Source organism: Myxocyprinus asiaticus, chromosome 31 (assembly GCF_019703515.2).
Source record: "Myxocyprinus asiaticus isolate MX2 ecotype Aquarium Trade chromosome 31, UBuf_Myxa_2, whole genome shotgun sequence".
NCBI classification, from domain to species: domain Eukaryota; kingdom Metazoa; phylum Chordata; class Actinopteri; order Cypriniformes; family Catostomidae; genus Myxocyprinus; species Myxocyprinus asiaticus.
In genome coordinates, this window is record NC_059374.1 from 1,707,222 (window position 1) to 1,729,677 (window position 22,456).

Genomic DNA, 22,456 nt, shown 5'->3' on the forward strand with positions numbered 1-22,456 from the left:
CAAATGTAAGTCAGCACATTACAGCACAGATTACATTGTGCCTTGCTGGGAAACAAGTGACTGAAAAGAAGCATCATAATGCATAAGAGCTGATCAAAATAAAAGAAAAAATAATTAAGAAAAACAGGTCCACGAGATACCATATGAGATAACTGATAGAAACAGTTAGGTGAAATAGTGTAATAATAATAATAATAATAATAATAATAATACAATATTGAATATCTTTGTGTCATGACTACAAAGTGGACAAAATCCCCAACAGTATAAGGCATCTAAGGGGAGCAATCCCCTCCCCTTCAGAAATGAATTTCAGGCACTGATATAATACATAGTGTAAGTGTTTCATATGATTTCAGCTGTAATGCTGAGGGAAACAGTAGTCAAGTGAGTTCATTTCTTTTGAAATTCCTCTGCCAGTTTGCCAGCAAGCAAGTTAGCTGCCTACCGTCTTACTTTTAGGAAAGTGCCAGGTAAAGGTGAAGGAAAATACATTTTAGAAGAGAGTAAGAGTGATGCAAAGAGTGTGACCAAGGGTAGGTGTCCCTGTGCTGTGGAGTCAGTTGCAATAGTTCCTATATTCAACCATTATTTATATATGTTTGTTTAGTTCACTTTTATGCCACAATGTCATCTACTGTATAGTGTAGAAAAGAATAAATTCATATGTAACAGAAGACAATAAAAAATTATCAACTTTACCTCCATATTAGAATTTCATTGAGACATATTCAACAGATTATTATGTATTATATAAAGAGATGGACCAATGAAGCAGAGCTGGAACTACAAGCCTGCTTTGACTGCACTGATTGGAGTGTTTTTGAGGCTGCAGACTCCAATCTGAACGAGCTCACAGATACTGTTACATCATATATCAGTTTCTGTGAGGATATGTGCATTCCTACTATGACTTATTTAATGTTTAACAAAACAAACCATGGTTTACAGCAGAACTCAGGCAGCTTCGTCAGGCCAAAGAGGATGCTTACAGAGGTGGGGATAAAGTCTTGCACAATCAGGCCAGGAACACACTGAATAAGGAAATCAGAGTGGCTAAAAGAAAATACTCTGAGAAGCTGAAAAACAAGTTTTCATCTAACAAACCTGCATCAGTGTGGAGTGGCATGAAACAACTTATGAATTACAGGACTCCTGCCCCCAACCCTTTGGTGGACCAACAACTGGCTGATGACCTGAATGTGTTCTACTGTAGATTTAAAAGGCCCAATCTCACACCCCACACCCGCTCTGACCTTCACTTCACACAAACACCAACACCTCCTGCAACTCCCCTCCTCCCGCTACTCAACCTGCACTTAAGATATGTGAAGATGATGTGTGCCGTGTCTTTTTAAAATAAAGGATAAGGAAAGCACAGGGTGGTGTTTCACCCGCGTGTCTTAGATCCTGTGCTAACCAGCTGGCCCCCATCTTCACACTGATTTTCAATAGATCACTGGAGCAGTGTGAAGTCCTATGCTGCTTTAAATGCTCAATCATCATTCCTGTCCCAAAGAAACCAAAAATCACAGGACATAATGACTACAGACCCATTGCCCCGACGTCTGTGGTCATGAAATCATTTGAGAGACTGGTGTTGGCCCACCTGAAAGACAGTCACTGGACCCTTTCTAGATCCCTTCAATTTGCTTAGAGCAAACAGGTCTGTGGAGGATGCAGTCAACATGGGATTGCATCATATCCTGCAATATTTGGACAGACCAGGAACATATGCAAGGATCCTTTTTGTAGACTTCAGTTTGGCTTTCAACACCATCATCCCAGCTATACTCCAGACTAAACTACACCAGCTCTCTGTTCCTACGTCTATCTGTCAGTGGATTACCAGCTTTCTGACGGACAGGCAGCAGCTTGTGAGACAGGGGAGAATTCACTTCCAGCACCTGTACAATCAGCACTGGTGCCCCCCAGGGATGTGTGCTCTCCCCACTACTCTTCTCCCTCTACACCAGTGACTGCATCACCAAGGACCCCTCTTTCAAGCTCCTGAAGTTGCAGACGACACTAATGTCATCGGCCTCATCCAAGATGACGATGAGTCGGTATACAGAAGGGAGGTTGAATGGCTGGCTCAATGGTGTAGTCAAAACAACCTGAAGCTGTACACACTCAAAACAGTGGAGATGATTTTGGACTTTAGGAGGAACACCCCAACACTGACCCCCCTCACCATTCTAAACAGCACTGTGGCAGCAGTGGAGTCATTCAGGTTCCTGGGCACTACCATCTCACAGGACCTGAAGTGGGAGACCCACATTAACTCCATTGCGATAAAGGCCCAGCAGAGGTTGTACTTCCTTTGCCAGTTGAAGAAGTTCAACCTGCCACAGGCGCTGCTGATACAGTTCTATTCAGCAGTCATTGATTCTGTCCTCTGCACTTCAATAACTGTCTGGTTTGGTTCAGCTATGAAATCAGATATCAGAAGACTACAAAAGGACAGTTCGGACTGCTGAGAGTTTGGTTGCCCCATGCCCTCCCTTCAAGAATTATACACTTCCAGAGTGAGGAAAAAGGCTGGAAAAAAATCACTCTGGACCCCACTCACCCTGCCCACTACCTTTTTGAAATGTTGCCTTCTGGCCAACGCTTCAGAGCTCTGAGCACCAGAACCGTCAGGCTCAGGAACAGTTTTTTCCCTCAGGCTATCCATCACATAAACAGTTAAAACTGCCCCATTGAGCATTAATTATGTGCAATTCACAGTCTTGTCTTTTTATATTTATTCAACATATCCAACCTCTTCTGCCATTACATTCCCTTGCACTGTATATAACAGATTTCTATTTAGATTTGCACTACATATGTGTATGTGTGCATGTATGTATGTATGTGTGTATGTATGTATATGTATTTATATGTAGGTATGTGTATATGTGTGTGTATATATATTAGTCATATTGTGTATTCTATATATACTTTTTTCTATTCAAAAAAAATTGTTTATTCAATTTTCATAATTTTGTATTATTATCTATGATTGTTGCTGTTTTGTATTGTTGCGCACTGGAAGCTCCTGTCACCAAGACAAATTCCTTGTATGTGTAAGCATACTGAGCTCATTCTGAATCTGATTCTGATATACCACAGTTCACATTAATACATTCAGGTTTGGGATGGTTACTTTTTAAATGTAATCCATTACAAATACAGATTAATTAGTAAAAAAATTATTCAGTAACTTTATCCAGCTACCTCAATAAGAAAGTAATGAAATAAGATTACTTTGTTACTTTTTGATTACCTCATGATCGCATATGTGAATAAAGTCAGAGAAGTGTCTCGACCAGGTTGAGCCACAGGTGGTGCTCCTGGACCACTAGTGTGGCCATCGTCCACCCGAGAGACCGCGCCGTGACCTTCGTCGCCCGGAGGGCGAGGTCGGTCGCCGAGCGCAGTTCCTGCATAAAATCTGGGGCGGAACTACCCTCGTGCAGTTCTTTCAGCGCCTTGGCTTGGTGGACCTGCAGGAGAGCCATGGCATGCAGGGCAGAGGCGGCTTGTCCAGCAGCGCTGTAGACCTTAGCCGTCAGGGACGACGTGAGCCTACAGGGCTTGGACGGGAGCTTAGGGCGTCCACGCCAGGTGGCGGCGCTGTGCGGGCATAAGTGCACCGCGAGCGCCTTATCCACCGGGGGAATCGCCGTATAGCCCCTGGCCGCCCCACCAACGAGGGTAGTGAGAGCGGGGGCTGCGGAGTCGGGGTCGGGCAGTAAAAGGTGCCTCCCACGACTTCGTCAGCTCCTCATGCACCTCCGGGAAGAATGGCACTGGAGCGGGGCGCGGCTGTTTTGAGCGGCGCCGCGAGCCCAGAAACCAATCATCAAGCCGCGAGGGTTCAGGGGAGAGCGGAGGATTCCACTCTAGCCCAACGCTTGCGGCCGCCCGGGAAAGCATGTCCGTCATTTCGGCATCGGCCTGCAACTGGGCGACCGTCCCCGAAAGGGGAAGCCCAGCTGAGGCTTCTGCGTCCGACTGGACAAGCCCACTCTCCGATGTTGCGCTCGAGAGCTCATCATCTTCGCGGGCCCCGAACAAGAAGCCAGACTCACTGTGCGACGAGCCGGCGAACTCATCCGGAAGACCGATTGGGGCAGACGAGCGTGTTGGGGAATGGGAGGTCCGCGGGGGATACCCGGCGGAGGCGATCCCATTGAGGTCCCCAAATCGCCCCCAGTGCTAGCCGCGCTGACCTCATACCCGTAGGTAGGAGGACCGAGGCGGGGAGCCGCTGGGGTGGCTTGCTTTCTTACGAAAGCAAGCCGCGACTGCAACGTTGCCATGGTCATGTTCTCGCAGTGAGAACATGAACCATTCATAAACGCTGCCTCCGTGTGGGTCGCGCCCAGACACGAAAGACAGCAATCATGACCATCCGAAGTTGAGAGAAAACGACCGCAACCAGGAATAACACACGATCGGAAAGGCATCTTTAGAAAAATGCGTCTTTAAAAAGATGTTCCGTGTGTGTACTCTTTTAGAGAAATATACTCTTTTAGAGGGGAAAAACGCTCTTTCAGAAGATATACTCTCTAGTTTTTCTGCCGAAGCGCCCAGGGGTGTTCTCTGCTGTGCACCAGTGCAGAGGAGGGAGAAGCCGCTGAAATGCGCCGTCAGATCCAGCAGAGGTGAATGAACAGTGCTATTCAGCTCAATGAGCATGACTGTTCGGCTCCGAAGAGAAAATCTGAATGAGTGGTTGCATACCAGCTCCTTTTATACCCGTATGTTCGGGGGAGTGGCATGCAAATACCACTCGCCAATTTTCATTGGCCTTTTATCAAAGACCAGAGGTGTCTCGGGCTCCCAAGAGTGACCCCTAGTGTCACTACATCGACACCAATGTCGAGTGAGTGACAGATAGGGAACAGAATATGTTCAAATGTAGAACAACTCCACATTTCTAACCAAATTAGGTGATCTGTAACAGAAAATAGTTTATTTTCTCATCAAGCAAATACAGTTAGAACAGATGCACTGAATTATGTCTTGTTTAACATTAAATAAAATATGACAGGATATACCTCAGATGCAAAAACACTACAAAGTTTAATTCTGCCATGTATTGCAGTTAACATGTAGACTAATTGGCACTGACCAGTCATTAACTTCCAGCTGCAATAGGTAGATTACAGGCTATCTTCTTTATCATCATCATCATCATCATTATTATTATTAATGCCTCCAGTGCCTGTCCTCTGCTTGCTCATGATCCACAGTCAAACATCACCAGCTAATGTTTATGGGTGATTCTATGTTTAAGGAGGATTTTAATGACAAAAATAAATAAATATTTTAAATAATAGATAAAGAATAGATAAAAATAGATTTAAACCTTTTTAGTGTGTCGATTTACTTATTCCTAATTTCTATGAGTTTTCAAGTGTTACATTTGCCAGTATTTCTCCCTCACCCATACTTTTGAACTTCTTAGCGATAATTTATAAGTATCAAAATCAGATAAATTATCCATTGCACTGGATTGCATATAAATATATATTGTCTATATGTGCTGCGCTTCACATCGAATGAAGTGATCTGCTCTTTGTCATTAATACACACACAGAGTGCATGTGATGTTAATCATGAGGTTAGTGTATATGCAGGGGTTTCTCAAATTCACTTACTGTTGAAGCTTATGCAGTCCGTATAGGCTATTTGTTTAATTCAATCTCAGCCTTTTGTGGTTTAGTCATCACACTAGGAAATATCATGATTTTAGTTTGATTAATTATGATTTATACATTAATTTCATCCCAAATATGTAAAATTCTGTGACATTCCACGTTTTATATTTAATTCCGTTTTTATAAATAGTTTTTCGGCCACTGTACATGAGTCTACGCATAATTGACAAGGTCCTGGCAGGTATGGAAAATGCTGGTGACTGTCAAAGACCTTCAAAAAAGTAAAATGTCCTCAGGTCTTGCATACGTAGGTGGCATGTTTAGCATCTGCCTGATAGACGCAGTGACAACATGACCTCCAAACACTGTAAACACACATGGACACACACTGCAGCCACAGGCTGTTCAATGATTGGGACCAACCTCACTTAAGACTGCAATACTCATTACTCATAACAAGATTGTTGGTGACATTACTATGAATCAGATATACCTTACTATTCCAATGAACCCCAAAATACAGCATCTTTCAAGCTCTTAAAAATAGTTATTAAAATCTATATTTAAGGTTTAAATGTGAATGTATAGGGGAAACAGTCACATATCACACAGCAGAATGTCAATTTCACAAAAATGTCAATGTCATGTTAATCAGATATAGAAAAGTGTTGTATTTTTTTATTTATTTTTTTCCCATTTAAATGGAGCTTTTATTTTGGTGGAAAACTGAGTGACACCCTTTTACTTTGTGTGTTTTTGATGGTAGTTTCACACCTCTGGATAAGCAGGTCGCTACATGACTTAGTGTGATTATTATACAGCAAAAGAGTCTGTATGTGTGGCATGCTTCAAGGTGAATGCTGCTCTGCTCTGTTACATATGAGCGCACTTGATGCTCATGATGAGGTGTTTTCAGTGAATGAGCAGTGGGCTACACACATTCACTTTGAAGCACGCATGCACATAAAGACTATATATTTATTTCATGAAATTGCAGCCTTTGCAGTTTAGTAATCACACTAGGACATATAGCAATTTTAATTTGTGCGCTGAATGTTTACTCAATAACATTTGTACGTCAACTGGTATCGGTTTTTGGTATCAGAGCATTTTTATGAGTACAAGTACATGAGCGCAGTATCGGGAAATCCCTACATGGAATATAATGCCCAAGTCACATGGACAACTTTTATGACAATTTAAGGAAATCAGCAATCCCAACATTCTTAAAATATATTATTTTTCGTTCTGCAGAAAAAAGAAAGTCATACAGGCTTGGAACAACATGAGAGTGAGTTCCTTTAATTAATTTTAACGAATTATTTCTAATGAGTGGATTCTACCCTCCTCAAGAAACAAGGTTTTGTGCACTATACTTATAACTTTTCTTCTCTGTTTGTACGCACAAAGAAATATAGGAGTGTTTTTTTTCTTCTGTTTTCCAGGGTGTGTGTATATCTGTCAGCTGTGTTTAGATGTATTTTTGTCTTGATGCCATCTGTTGGTGACAGCTCTATGATAAGAGAATGCTTTAATGAATGCACTAATACATGTTAGCCTGCATTCAGACTCTTTCAATGGTTAATTATGAAAGACATGCAGTGATTTTCAGCTTCTAGACAGTTAAAAATTCCAGACTGTAGTTCCCCTGGTAGTCAATAAATGTACACCTCAGCACTTTTAGTCCAGTTATAAACACTGACTTTCCCATGCAGGCGATAAGGTTCCATCATCAATCATGTTTTTCCTAAACACATGCTCTTTAACACTCCTTAAAATAGAATATTTATTATTGACTTATGACTTCATCCTTTCACATTGAGCATTTCTGACAACCTACAAAAGGTTTGCTTAGAGTTTAATCTGCATATTATATTAAACTGGGATGGGAGAAAAGTATTTTAACACTGAAAAAAAATTTAAAAAATAAACATTGCAACTTTTAAGATGCCTAATTTCATATTGTGATCAGGGGTCTGTTAGACTTGTATTATACGCTGATAGGGGCTGCACATAAATCACAGATTTATTCATCATAATGTGTGATAGAGGGATGCATCTATATCTACAACTATTCTATTCAACTATATTTCTCCAACACCTTGATTTCTCTTTGTTTCTCTTTATTATTCACTTTAAAGATGGACTCAGTAATTTTTTTGTTTGTTGCGCTGAAGGCAGGAAGAGACTGTCCTGATGAATCTGTCCCTTGTGTCTGAAGAGCAGAGGTGTGGATTGTAAAATGTTATCGTGAAATTCCAGCAGCTCCTCAGAGGGTGTAGTGAAAGTGTTGTTCCAAGCAAAGCTCAAGAAGTGGGAAGGCATGGAATGTTATGCTGTGAAAGGAAACCTGGAGAGCCTTGCTTTAGTTTGCACCAAAGTTTGGGCTTCATTCCCCAGCTTTTGGAATCATTCTTCTTTTGACAGCCTGTGTATTTGTGCATTAAAAGTTTTTTCAAAACTGTACTTTTTTGTAAGAACACATTACTATATTTACAAACTTTAAAATCAAGGGGGAAACCTCATTTATAATTTTCCAGCCTGATATACTACTTGGCAGAACAAAATAATGTACTGAGACCTGGATATACTGTATATACAGACACAGGGGAAACAGTTCAAGCTGACCCAAGAGACCTATCAAATGCATTTTTCAGTAACCCAACTGGTTGTTTGATCTCTCTGTTCAAAAGAAGAATGGGAATGTTGCATGTTGGGGTCCCATTATAAATAAATGTCTACTGCACTAAACAGCAGTAAATAATTTTCACAAATATTTTCCACAGCCACAGGACGGCACTTAATAATCTTGCCCAAAAAAATTCTATGCGCTCAGACAGAAATAGATGGCTCTTATGCAAACATTGTTTTGCATAATAAAACACTGTCTGTATTGCAGGGTTTATAGAAGATTTTTTATACATTAACTGACTAAATTATTCAAAACCATGTTTTATCTCAAAGCTTTAAAAACCTGCCATTGTCATCTTCACTGAAAACAAAAAGTTAATCTAAAAACCAATGTGCTTCATATCCCTTAGAAGACAGGCTGGGATTTTTTTTTTTTTTTTTTTCCTGAAATAGTTTTGTGTGCCCTCACAATAGTTTGCGTTACCTCGCAATACGTTTTGTGTTCCCACACAATAAGCTTTGTGTGCCCTTGCAATAGTTTGCTTTCCCTCTCAATAAGTTTTGCATTCCCTCGTAATAACTGGGGGTAACAAGAACAACATGAAACAAACCGACTGGGGTAGATGGAATTCAAAGGACCTACATAACTAGACTGGGAACAAAACACAACGATCTGGCAAGGAAGACGAGACAAAGGAGAGAATAAATAGAGGAACAGGAGATAGGATACAGGTGCTGCCCATAATCACGAGCAGCACGAATCAGCGCTGCCATGGCAATGCTGATTGTGCTGCTGAACAGCACCTGTGGGAAGCAGAAGGGAGAGAGAAACAACAGCACATGGAACAACCTGAGAGATGGGCGGAGGAAACTGTCACAATCCTGCCAACACAAGAATAAAACAGGACAAAAGAGGCAGGATCATGACAATAGTTACTACAATATTTCTATAAAAGAAAATATTTCCAAAACAAAAACAAAACATGGTTAGCCTACAACAGTTTCGCCAAAAACTATGGTTACTACAGTTAATGGTATGGTATTTGTATGGTAAAACCATAATAACCACAAAATTATGATTTATATTACCATAGTTTTAGTTTTCTTGTATTATCACTATGGGTTCACTACGAATATCATGGTTAAAATATGGTTACTCTACCAAAACCATGGTAAATTTATTGCGAGGGAATGCAAAACTATTGCGAGGGAATGCAAACTATTGTGAAAGAACGCAAAACTTGTTGCGAGGGTACGCAAAACTATTTCAGAAAAAAAATTCCCGTCCTGACTAAGGGGCTCCGTAACTTTATGTGGTAACATCTAAATGAACTGGTTTGATTCACATCAAAAATATTATTTCACTTAACCCAGATCAACCTGAACACAGAAGGTTACACCAACAAAACTAATTAGTAATAGCACTTTAAGGGCATTTTTGTTACTTTTGTGCAATAAAAAATGTTGGTACTGTGTTCGGGTGTCACTTGATATCCTTGCTATTGTGCAGCATTTTATTGTGATGGTGTTAAATGCAATCATTCACGTGAAACATAGTGAGAGCCCGGAGACTGTTCTAAATTAATGTATTAATACATTTAACATGTACTCTAAATTTACACCTTTGTCACAGCTTAATAACAAGCTGAGGCCAATCAATACACCTATTTGAACCAGCACTATACTGAAATTAAAATGCATTTAATCTGAAATTTCTCCCTTTTAATAGCATATTTTTGTTAACTGTTATATCCCAAAACCTCACGCCATCAAGGTTTAGAAGTTAATGTAGGAGCTCTCTTGTGAGAACATGTTTGGTTGACAGTTATGTAATTGCTAAAACATGGTCATTTTAACTACATATTGCTACGTATTATCACAGAGCAACACGCATTCAAAATGAAATGTCACTATAGTGACGTTTTACCTGTACCACTAAAACTGAAATAAAATGTAGCATTATAAAATTCTGAATCTATGTACTGATTACCATTGTCCCATGTCTGCCAGACATGTTGAATGGTCCAAACATCGTCTGCAGCCTGAAACTGAACTTTTGGTCGGATTTTAGGAGTGAATGCACATGGGTGCACAGAAAGTTATAGGATGCTCCCTTGCTCCCTGTTTAGTTATTTCCTTAACCTCCAGTGTGCTGTCTGTCTGCACTGGTCTCAGAACAGTTTGAAATGCACCTTATTTTCATCCTAACTCCATATAAAGTCTCTGATTAGGTTTGAAAGTTATTCAAAATAATGAACATGTTTTTACTATTTTTGAGGAAACACAGTGCCAATTTCCACATATGTGGACATCATGTTTAAAAAATTAATGGATTTTTTAAATGACATATCAAATGAAACCAGAGACTCTACTCTTTACAACCAACAATGTTTCAATGAAAAACTTAAAGAGATTTCTTAACAGAGGCACTTTTGTTGGTGCTGCGTCCACAGGAGCACTTCACGGAAATCGACGGCATGCTGTCATGTGTCTCGGTGCGGCAGAAGTTTAACCCTTAAATGACAGTCTAGAGGCTTGTGAACAACATTCAGTTTGTTTTTATTCATTTATATGATGCATTGCATATAGCAAAGCCAAAATACAAAGTCCACGCATGTGAATGCGGGGTCGCACAAGGTTAAATGTCAATCTAATACCGTATTTAACTAATGTAGGAGGATTCCATTACTTTCCACAAGACAAATTATTGTTAAATTATTTAAATATTCTGTCATGATTTGCTTTTTCAAGTACTTTAAACTTTGTTTGCCATGGGACAAACAAACGGATGCTGTTTTCAGAATGTGGAAGCTGCGGCTCAAAAAATGAGAAAAGGGGGACTTACGGTTGGCACCAGTATGGAGTAGTCGCACTCCTCCCATGCTCCCACAAGCTTTGCAATAATTTCATATTTTTAGCCCAACAGAATAGCTGCAAGTTAGTTTATCAAACAAATACTTATTCTACAACCTGTTTTGAATGAAAATATGTCTTCAAAGTCTAAGCAAACCAAAAAAGACTATGCTAAGAAAGACGATTCTCAACTCAAAGTTAGCAAAACGGATATGTCCGTCCTGACTGCACTTCTCGAAGAGCATAGAATGGCATTGTCATCAGAATTTAAATCTGCTTTTTTGACCACTGAAGCAAGATTGGACACGATCCACACAACGGTTAAGGACCATGAACAATGGCTCATCGCAGTCGAATCAAATACAGTAACAACCAACCAAAGACTTAGTGCCCTCGAGGTGAAATGCAACACTAGCAAGCAACAACATTAACCTAAAGGCCAAAGTCATGGACCTGGAAGGATGGAGCAGCAGGAACAATATACATATTTTCTGCCAACCTGAGATGATTGAGGGTCATCAACTAACAATCTTTTTCTCAGAGCTTTTCATAGAGATCTTTGGCAAGCGGCTGCTGGCTTTGAAACCAAAGCCTGGGGAGAAGCCTAGATCAGTGGTGGTTCATTTTTACCGGTTCCTGACCAATGACTTGGTGATCCGTGTATCTCGTAAATTAAGGGGGAAGCTCAGTACCAAGACAAACCTATTTTCATCCATGAGGACTACAGCCCCGGGGTTTTGGAAATGCAAGCTGCATATCAAGAGGTAACGAGAGAGCTTTACAAGATCGGCTTCAAACTTTCACTTCTTGACCCAGCCAAGCTGTTTGTTACAACCGAGAATGGGAAAAAGAGATGATTATCATCTGAGCAGTTGGCTGGTGAGAGGTATAGTAGAAGCATTTTCATGTACATTGCTTACTTAACATACTATGATGGCCCATGAGCCAGCATGTTGAGGATATTTTATGTTAGTTGGCATTGTTCGTCCATATCTTCAGATGATCAGGAGAGGTGTTGCAACTTAAGAGGGCATGGGTGGTGTAATACCTCAGCCCATGAACAGTTCATCCCTCCACCAGAGGGAGCCGTCACCTGAGTTGTTTGTCTGTTGATTGTCTTTGACAATAAAGAACCACTGCAACATGGATTCTAATCTGCCTCCTGCTATGGAGAATACTTTGCCAGACCAGAATCCAGTGGAGGTTACACAGCTCAGAGCCATGATCGCTTATCAAAGTGATGTACTACAAGGATTTCAAGAACAACTTGTGAATCTTCGAGCTGCTAATGAACATTTGACACGCTATATCCAGTCGATGCCTTCCCCACGCCCCGACACGGTAAGACTGGTACTGCCTGAAAAGTTTGATGGATCTGCTGACAAATGCAAGGGATTTCTGAGGCAATGTTCAATATATTTCACTCACCAACCCGACTCTTTAAATCAAGAGACAGCTAAATGTGCTTTAATGATGAGTTTGCTTAACAGAAAAGCATTAGAATGGGCTTCGGCAGTTTGGGATAATGATGAACAAATTCGCAAGTCCTTCACGTATTTCTCACAACAGATTAAGGATGTTTTTGAATACCCTGCAGGGGGAAGAGACATTTCTGTGCAGTTATTGCATCTACGCTAGGGGAAATTATGTCCAGCCAATTATGCAGTACAATTTCGTACTTTAGCAGCGCAGAGCGGTTGGAACGATATTGCTCTCAAATCAGTATTCCGAGAAGGTTTAAATCCCACACATGAATCATTAACTTTGTCTGAGTACATTACCTTGACCGTTAAAATTGACAATCACATGCGCAATCAGCCATGATCCAGTGAACTCAAGCATTCCTCTGCCACTGCCTCATCTTCTGATACTTTGTCAGCCAAATTGAAGGAACCCATGCAAATCGGGCGTGCGAGGGTGCCCGATGAGGAACGCCAGCGCAGACGAGATGAGGGGTTATGTTTCTACTGTGGCCAACCAGGACATCATTGTAACACATGCCCACATAAAGCCAGAGCTTCAGCTGGATCTTCTCTAAGGGTGAGCATCACATATGATTCAGTTTCCAGTCAGAATTTTACTCTTCCTGTGACCATTTTTATTGAAGATAACCAATCATGTGTTACAGCGCTAGTGGATTCAGGAGCTGCATTGAACCTCATTCATCATAAGATAGTTACCAAATTCAATATCCCTACAATACCATGTAATCCTCCCATCCGAATCACTGCAGTAGATAATGCACCCATAGGCATGGGGCAGATAACCCATAAAACCATCCATATCCAGATTCAATTAGGAATTTTCCATGTCGAAACCTTAACATGTCATCATAACCTCTATGTCATCACATCTCCTCGCCACCCCATTATACTAGGATACCCATGGCTATCACTCCATGACCCATTGATCTCCTGGAGAAAAGGGGAATTGCTGCATTGGTGTCCATTCTGTCAAGAGCATTGTCTAACCACTGAGTTAATAGTACCATGCCTGACCACGAGTGTGGAGAGCCCCCAGACTAACATCCACGTTCACGTCCCCAAGGAATATTCTGAACTCAGAGGTTTTTAGCAAAGACAAAGCCACCCAATTACCACCCCACAGACCTTGGGACTGTGCCATAGACTTGCTACCAAATTCATCTCCCCCTAGAAACAAGGCTTACCCTCTATCCCTCCCTGAAACGCAGGTTATGGAGGATTACATCGAGGAGGCACTAGCATTGGGCTTCATCCGTCCCTCTACGTCACCAGCCGCAGCTGGATTTTTCTTTGTGGAAAAGGTTGGTGTACTCCGGTTATTAAGCTGGATCTCAGAAGTGCCTACAACTTGGCCCGTATCAAAGAAGGAGATGAGTGGAAGACTGCATTTATTACCACTAAGGGGCACTATGAGTACTTGGTCATGCCCTATGGCCTTGCCAATGCACCTTCAGTTTTCCAGTCATTTGTCAAAGAAATTTTCAGAGACCTTCTCAACAGCTGTGTAATAGTTTACATTGATGATATCCTTGTTTACTCAAAGACTAGGGATGAACATATTCAACAAGTCAAGACAGTGCTCAACTGTCTACTCCACCATCAGCTATATGTGAAAGCAGAATAATGTGAGTTTCACACCACCACCACAACCTTCTTAGGATATAACATCAGCCCCAAGGGAGTAGAGATGGAATCCAAAATCAAGGCAGTCACTGAGTGGCCAGCCCCCTCAACCATCAAGGAACTACAATGATTTCTTGGGTTTGCAAACTTTTGCAGGTGATTCATAAGGAACTATAGCATCATTGCAGCCCCTCTTACTGCATTACTCAAAGGAAAACCTAGGAGGTTGTCTTGGCCCGAGAGTGCACAAGATGCTTTTAAAAGACTCAAGTCTAGTTTCACCACTGCTCCCATCTTGAAACTCCTAGATCCAGACCTCCCCTTCATAGTGGAAGTGGATGCTTCAGACTGTGGCATCAGAGCTGTACACTCCCAGCATCATGGTTATCTGGGTAAACTCCACCCATGTGCCTTTTTCTCCAAAAAAAACTCACCTCTGCAGAGACTAATTACAATGTAGGCAACAAGGAACTGTTGTCCATCAAATCTACCCTAGAGGAGTGGAGGCACTGGTTGGAGAGATCCAGGCACCCATTTCAAGTCATCACTGACCACAAGAACTTGGAATATATTAAGAACGCCAAGAGAATGAATCCACGACAGGCCAGGTGGGCTCTCTTCTTCACCCGATTCAATTTCACTGTTACTTATTGTCCAGGCAGCAAGAATGGCAAAGCAGATGCCCTGTCACGAAGACACATGATCCAGTTCATTCATCACCTCTCCCAGAACCCATTCTGCCACAGTCTGTCATCATCGTACCCATCCGTTGGGATATTATGGAGGAGATCCATCGTGGACAACAAGATGAACCACCACCATCAGAATGTCCTTCCAATAGGCAGTACGTACCCCAAAATCTCAGACAGAGGGTCTTACAGTGGGTGCACATTTCCCTAGGCTCTGGTCACCCAGGAATTCAAAGAACGGCAACATTGGTATGTAACTCTTTCTGGTGGCCCCCTCTTCATGATGTGACTACTTATGTTAATGCCTGCCATGTCTGTGCACAAGTTAGAACCCCCTGTCAACTCCCTGCAGGGCTGCTGGAACCTCTGCCCATCCCTCAATGACCATGGTCAAACCTAGCAGTAGACTTTATCACCGATCTCCCTAATTCCAATGGTTTCACTGCCATCTGTGTCATTGTTGATCGTTTTTCTAAATCATGTCGTCTGAACCCCATGAAAGGTCTACCCACAGCTATGGAGACTGCAGAGGCCCTGTTCAACCAGGTTTTCAGGGTGTATGGACTCACAGACAACATTGTAACAGACCGGGGACCACAGTTCACAACATGGGAATGGAAGGCCTTTTGTCATTTAAATATCAATGTCAGTTTAACCTCTGGCTATCACCCTCAGGCTAATGGTCAAGTGGAGAGAGTAAACCAAGAAATTGGACGCTAATTTCGCTCCTATTGTAGTCGTGAACAGCACCATTGGAGCACTTTCCTGCCATGGGCTGAGTACGCTCAGAACTCCCTCACACATTCATCCACAGGACTAACCCCTTTCCAGTGTATTCTGGGTTATCAACCACCACTGTTCCCTTGGTCTGGAGAACCATCAGAGGTGCCGGCAGTGGACGACTGGATTAGGAGGAGTGAGAGGGTGTGGGACAGCGCCCATGTCCGGCTTCATCGAGCCATCAGGAGACAGAAGATTCAGGCCGACCGCTGGAGGCGTCCCCACCCTAATTACCAGCCTGGTCGGATGGTATGGCTTTCTACGAGGGATCTACATCTGAGGCTACCTAGCAGGAAGTTCAGTCCAAGGTACGTAGGTCCCTTTAAGATACTAAGACAAATCAACCCGGTGACCTATGGACTAGAGCTTCCTGCTGATTATAGTATATCTCCTTCCATGTATCCCTCCTGAAACCTGCACACCCTGCACTGGAACCTGTAACCACTGAATCAATGCCACCTCCACCATTGGAGATCGATAGATTCCCGAAGGAGGGCTAATCAACTACATTACCTTGTGGACTGGGAGGGATACAGTCCTGAAGAGAGATCCTGGGTAGCAGCCTCAGACATTTTGGATCCCTCACTCATCAGGGACTTCCAGCATGATCATCCAGACCAACCGGCACCCAGACTAAGGGGACGGCCCAGGAGGAGAACACCTGGGGGTGTTCCTAGAGGGAGGGAATCTTTAATACCCCAGCCCATGAACAGTTCATTCCTCCACCAGAGGGAGCCATCACCTGAGTTTTAGTGGCACTTCCTGTTTGTATTCTCACTTCCTGTTTGTAGCTTTATAAGCCATGTTCTTCAATGTACACATTGCGAAGTATTGCCAGTTCACCTGCCTTACCAAGCATTCTCTTTTGCCTAAGCCTGTTACTGATACTATATTGACCCTTTAGCCTGTTTGTTGGATTTACCCCTTTGTCTATTCGTTTGGATTTTGTTTGCTGTTTGCCTGCCTTGCTGTGTTTAGAACCTTGCCTGGACTTTGGTTACGGCTTTTGCCTGTCGCCTTGGATTGTTTGTCTGTTGTGTTTGACAATAAAGGACCTCTGCAACATGGATTCTAATCATGATGATCAGTTCATCTCCAATTTTTTTCACAGCCATTCCTAATATTGACAGTAGGCATATAATCATGGGGGAGACTTTAATTTGGTCCAGGATGCCATACTTGACAGGTCCTCAAACAAACACTTTGTATTAATGAACTCTGCCAAGACTCTGGATATGTTTGCTAGGCATCTGGGGTTGTCCGACCCTTGGAGATCTAAGTTTCCTGTGGAAACTTAGTGTCCCATGGCAAAGGCTTTTTAATTTTTTTTCTCATGTTCACCACTCATTCAAGAATAGATTTATTTTTGCTAGATAACACATTACTCTCGAAAATAACTAATTGTGAATATCATAGCATCGTGATTTCAGATCATGCACCTACCTCTGTTGATATTAACCTATACCAGATCAACAGTGGTGATTTCCCTCCATTTTAATGTCTAATGATGTCTTTAAACAGTTTTGAACGAACAAATGGCACTTTAAAAAAAAATACAAAATTAAAATAAATCAACAATACGCCCGGTGTTAAAAGGGGAGTACTTTGGGAAACTTTTAAAGCTTATTTGAGAGGTCAGATCATTTGTTACATGTCTGGGATGAAGAAGGCAGAAAAGGTGAGGTCAGTGGAAATATTGTAAGACCTTTGAAATATGGACAGTCAATATGCAACAGCTCCACACTTAGACTTGTATAAAAAATGCCTCCAGTTACAAACTGAGTTTGATCTTTTAACCACAAGTAAAGCTGAACTTCAGTTGCTTAAATCTAGACAACATATTTTTGAAATGGGCGATAAGGCAGGCAGATTGCTGGCTTACCAAGCCAGGGCTGAAGCGGCATCAAGATTGATTTAAAGAATGAGGTTGCCAAAGGGAGAAATAATTTCAGACCCAAATAAAATTAATGACATTTCTAGCATTTTACTCAGAATTATATGCCTCTGATCTCCCCATTAGCTCTTGAGTTGGATAATCTGCCCCTTGATAGGATTAAATTTCCACAAATTAGTGGTGCTATAGCAAAAACTTTAAGTGATCCAATGTCGGTAGTTGAAATGAATGAAGCCATAAGAGTGTTACAGAAGTTGTATAATGAAGCCTCCCACTCTTTTGCAGGCTTCAACTGCTTTGATAAGAAGGACAAAGACCCACTGTTGTGTAGTATTTACAGGCCTATTTCGTTACTCATGTTGACTGTAAAGCTCTAGCTAAGATCTTATGTCTGCGTTTATCGACAAATACTTCCCAAAATCATTTCTACTGATCAAACAGGATTAATGAGTTGAAGGCACTCATTCTATAATACCAGAAGGCCTTTTTGTACTGGAGAAATTTGGCTTCTGCTATGACTTCATTTTTTGGATCAAAGACTAATGGAATGCTCTTATCCCCTTTCCCACTTCATCGAGGCACTAGGCAAGGCTGCCCCCTTTCACCACTACATTTTGCCATTGCGATCAAACCTCTAGCTATCCCGCTTTGTGAAGACTTTGAAGTTATATCTCATCTTGGATACATGCATAGTTTATCACTGTAGGCAGATGATCTACTTTTATACATCTCCAACCCAGTGTCTTCTCTCCCTGTCGTCATGGGCATCCTGGACCAATTTGGCATAATCTCAGGATATAAGATCAACCTCCATAAGAGTGAGCTGCTTCCAATCAACTCATTAGCTTATGATCTCCCATATTTACTTTTTCCATTTAGTAGGGTGAATGATGGGTGAATGAAAGTCCCTATCAAACATGTTTGCACCAAATTTTGCTCCTTTACTTAAAAAATGTGATTCTGACATGGAACGGTGGTCAAGACTTCCAATATCTCTAGCAGGCTGTATAGGCCTAGTCAAGATGGTCATCGTCCCTAGACAAACTAATATAATCTTTTCTATGGTGTAACAGACCTGTCCATATCAGAAAGGCAATCTTGCAACTTCCCAAAACAAAAAGGGAGTCTTTGCCTTCCCTAATTTTTTACAATACTGTTGGGCATGCAATATTCCAAGAATCCTGTATACCAGGGGTGGTAGCCAGCATCTTTTACCACTGAGCTACCCAGGCCCCCTATAATAGCGATTTGTGAGGATCAGACCCAAATTTAAGTGTTTATACAATGATCATCATCCCCATCCACTGTAACACTATTATATCGAACTCATTTAATTTTTCAAACACTGCCACCTCAAGAAGCGTTAAGACATGTTTAACGGCAGTGATGTCAAATGCTAAAATACAGATGTATCTTTTAAATGTGACTCTATGGCTTAAGAAGACTTGGGTGCAGTACAAGTCATTCTTTTTATCAGTTTTTGCAATAAATTATTGTTACTGTACTGTTATCTTTTTAAAAGTTACTGCAGCAGTGTTTCCCTTATAAGACCGCCCTGCACAGAGACATGAGCCTCAATATTTCAAGCCAATAACCACAGAATTGATCTTCCAGTCCTTACAAATAAGCTCAATAATTTCCTCTTAACTTTTTACAATTTTATTGTACTTTGTCACATAAACAAAAGTGATAAACAGGCAAACCAAAATAATAATACGATAATTTAACGTTCAAACCATGGGACAGTTATCTATCAAAATTTTGTTATGGTTTACTGACAAATGATTGATTCAGAGGCTCAATCATAAGGTCGATTTAATTGTTTCCCCACTATTTATGTTTATAGTTTTCAATTACTCTAATATAACAGTTATGCATTTGTTATTCCTTCTTGCAATTTGAACATTGAACACTGAAACTTGTTTCTGATTGAAAACGGATTCTATGCATAATTTGTTAATTTAGACTGACCCAATATCATAATATCGATTATATAATGATATTTTATATGTATTATATTAAAATATTAGAATTACATTTTGTGATTTAATATGGAAAAAAAAAATGTGGCCTTGAGAACTGATGTTAAACAGTTATAGGTAATTTCTCAAAGGTCATTTCCAAGATTGAACTCCTAACAGTTCTTGGTTTTCCTCCCAAGCGGCCTAATTATCTAGGACCTTTATTAGGCCTTTCTACTACCTGGCAGACCTAAGCAACATAATTCAATAATCCAAGACTTTCCAAAAGAGCTGACCCTCAGTTGTAAAGTTATGTCTTCCAGGCTAAATAAAAGTTTTGCACCCAACAGCAGGTTTGTTTCATGGGGAGCATACTGTATTATCACCCTATTAATCCAACTTATATTATTGTCATGTATGTTATTCTGGTATCTCTGCCCAGGTAATTAACAGCTGTGCACTTATAATTGCCCAAATCTGCTCTAGTGGGATTCTGAATTATAAGAGTCCCTTGTGAATGGAGCAGCTCACTGCTTCCCAGTCGTCCCTTTCCAGTCGTAGACAGAACAGAGCGATCTGGCAGCTCCCAGGTTATCTCTGGTTTAGGTATTCCATTAGCAACACATTTGAGATGGATAGGAACTCCCGTAAGTCCTCTCACGCTTAGAGGAGGCCCAATAGTGATCCGGGGTGGAAATGCAATAATCATGACCGGCACTGTAAGAACAGCCTCTCCCGCATCGTTTTTTGCTTGACACACATAGCTCCCGCGATCATGAATGGTTGTCTTGTGTATAATAAGTGTCCCGTTGTCCATTAAATGGTAGCGTCCACTCACCTGTGGACGTGCAAGAACATGACCTCCTGGCATGGTCCAGGAAATTCTGGCCTGGGTTTCATCGATCAGGCAGTGTAGGAAGAGGGCCTCCCCAGAAACACTGCGAATAAGCCCCCTCGGGCGTGTCAGAATATAAGGCTTCTGAATCACCTCAAGAACCATCAGCTTTTCGATGTAGCCCACCTTGTTTTTTGCAGCACATCGATATTTACCTGCATCCTCTTTGCTGGAGTTATAAATAACAAAGGTGCCATCTTTAACCAGGTGATACCTTGAGCCCTTGTCAAGGCCTCCACTGTATCGGGTCTTATTGGGTAGCGTCCATATGATCTCTGGGGTGGGTTGCCCATCGGCTGAACAGTTCAACATTGCAGTTCTCCCCACCCGAGTCACCACTCTTTCATTAAAGGGGTTTTTGAAAATGGGCCTCATTTGCATGTTAGTAACCTCTAGTTGAACCAACATGACTGCCTCACCTCCATCATTCTGTGCCATACAGATAAATTCAGCCGTATCCGATGGCCGGACATTACGGATCTCTAGTGTCCCGTTAGTATGGACATTAATTCTGCTCCCATAATATGGAGCAGTAAGGAATATATTGTCAGGCATGATCCATGTGATCTTTGGTGGAGGATCCCCTTCAGCCTTACAATCTATTAGCTTTCTAGTGTACTTGAGTGCAATATCTTTAATCACAGTTCTATTTTGGTTGAAGCCGTTGATAACTGGTGGGTTTCCATCAATGTCAAGTTTATAGATTTTATTCTGCTCACCTGCAGTATTGCGAGCCATGCAGATATACTCTCCAGCATCCGATAATTTCACATTCCGTATATCAAGAGATCCATTGGCATGTACTAAGTAACCCTCACTAGATGCAGCAATCATATCTTTAGATGGCAGCATCCAAATTACCTTTGGCTTGGGCTCACCAATAGCTTTACAGTCAAAGCGAATGTTTGCACCTGGCTTTACTTTGGCATATGTAAGGTCTGGAGGCTGAATGTGAGGGACTGCAGTTACCACAGAAATGTGAACATGCATCTTGTCTTTACCAAGTTGGTTTTCTGCATAACAGGTGTAGTCACCCTCTTCATCAATCCCAACTTTATTCAGGTACAGTGTTCCATTATTAAACAGAATGTACCGGCTGGATTCTTCTCTTCCTGTTCCATCTGCTTGGAGAGCACTGTTTACTAAGGTACCATCAGGAAGACCCCAATATATCTCTGGCCTGGGGACACCAGCGGCCACACAGTCCACCTTTAGGTCATTGCCATACGGCACTTGTTTCTTGCTAAAGACCTTTGGTTCGATCCGAGCTGCCTTCATAGACACAGACACCTTCATGTGCTGTAAATCATCCCCAGCTGTACTGCGTGCCATGCACAGGAAGTCCCCAGCGTCTTTTTCATTGATCGACTCAATGATGAGAGTGCCATTGTCGAGGACCTTCATACGGCTACCCATTCTGAAATGACAATGCGATATGTTTTAACAATGGGAAGCAATTGTAGTAAAGTAAATTCAGTGAACAAACAATTAATTTGAACTGTTTGGGTGGAAACAATTATACAATAAAATTGCCGATGAAGGATACACAGAATGTTGTTAGAATGATAAGCTCTATGGTTGAGGTAAATTCCTCTAATAAAAATTAATACAGACTACCAATTCACTGACAATATGTTGCTTGTGTAATTTTCATATAAATTGACAATTTTAAAGACTTGGAGGGTCTTGTTGGCTACTTTCTACCTTATAGGAGAGACCAGGGTGTAGTTTCGAGTCAAAAGTCCAAATGCAGAAATGTGTTTTTTTTCTAGCAGTGGTTTTGTATGTTTTGTTTCAAACACCTATAGTTCAAAACCCTCTTAAATTAGAATAATTGTTTTGAATTCCGTCCTCCCAACTGAAATTCAAAAATCATCTTATTTTTGTAATAGATGTAAACAAATGAACACAGTAAAACCACACTAGCAAAAATTTTGGTAATTTCTGCTTTCATTCAATCAGGCATCTCATCCAATCACAATCCAGCCTCTGCTT

At 41.4% G+C, this 22,456-nt stretch overlaps 1 protein-coding gene and 1 pseudogene across 1 annotated transcript in view; both read right to left on the reverse strand.

Moving 5' to 3' along the window:
* LOC127421791 (E3 ubiquitin/ISG15 ligase TRIM25-like) overlaps nt 1-22,456 on the reverse strand; it is a 486,145-nt pseudogene that overhangs the window by 188,279 nt on the left and 275,410 nt on the right.
* The window catches only part of igsf10 (immunoglobulin superfamily, member 10), a 28,101-nt gene continuing 24,894 nt past the window's right edge, over nt 19,250-22,456 (reverse strand). The window contains exon 7 of the mRNA XM_051665171.1: nt 19,250-21,878. Within this exon, the coding sequence (XP_051521131.1) occupies nt 19,967-21,878 (1,912 nt within the window). The 3' untranslated portion in view covers nt 19,250-19,966. The remainder of the gene's footprint in view (nt 21,879-22,456) is intronic.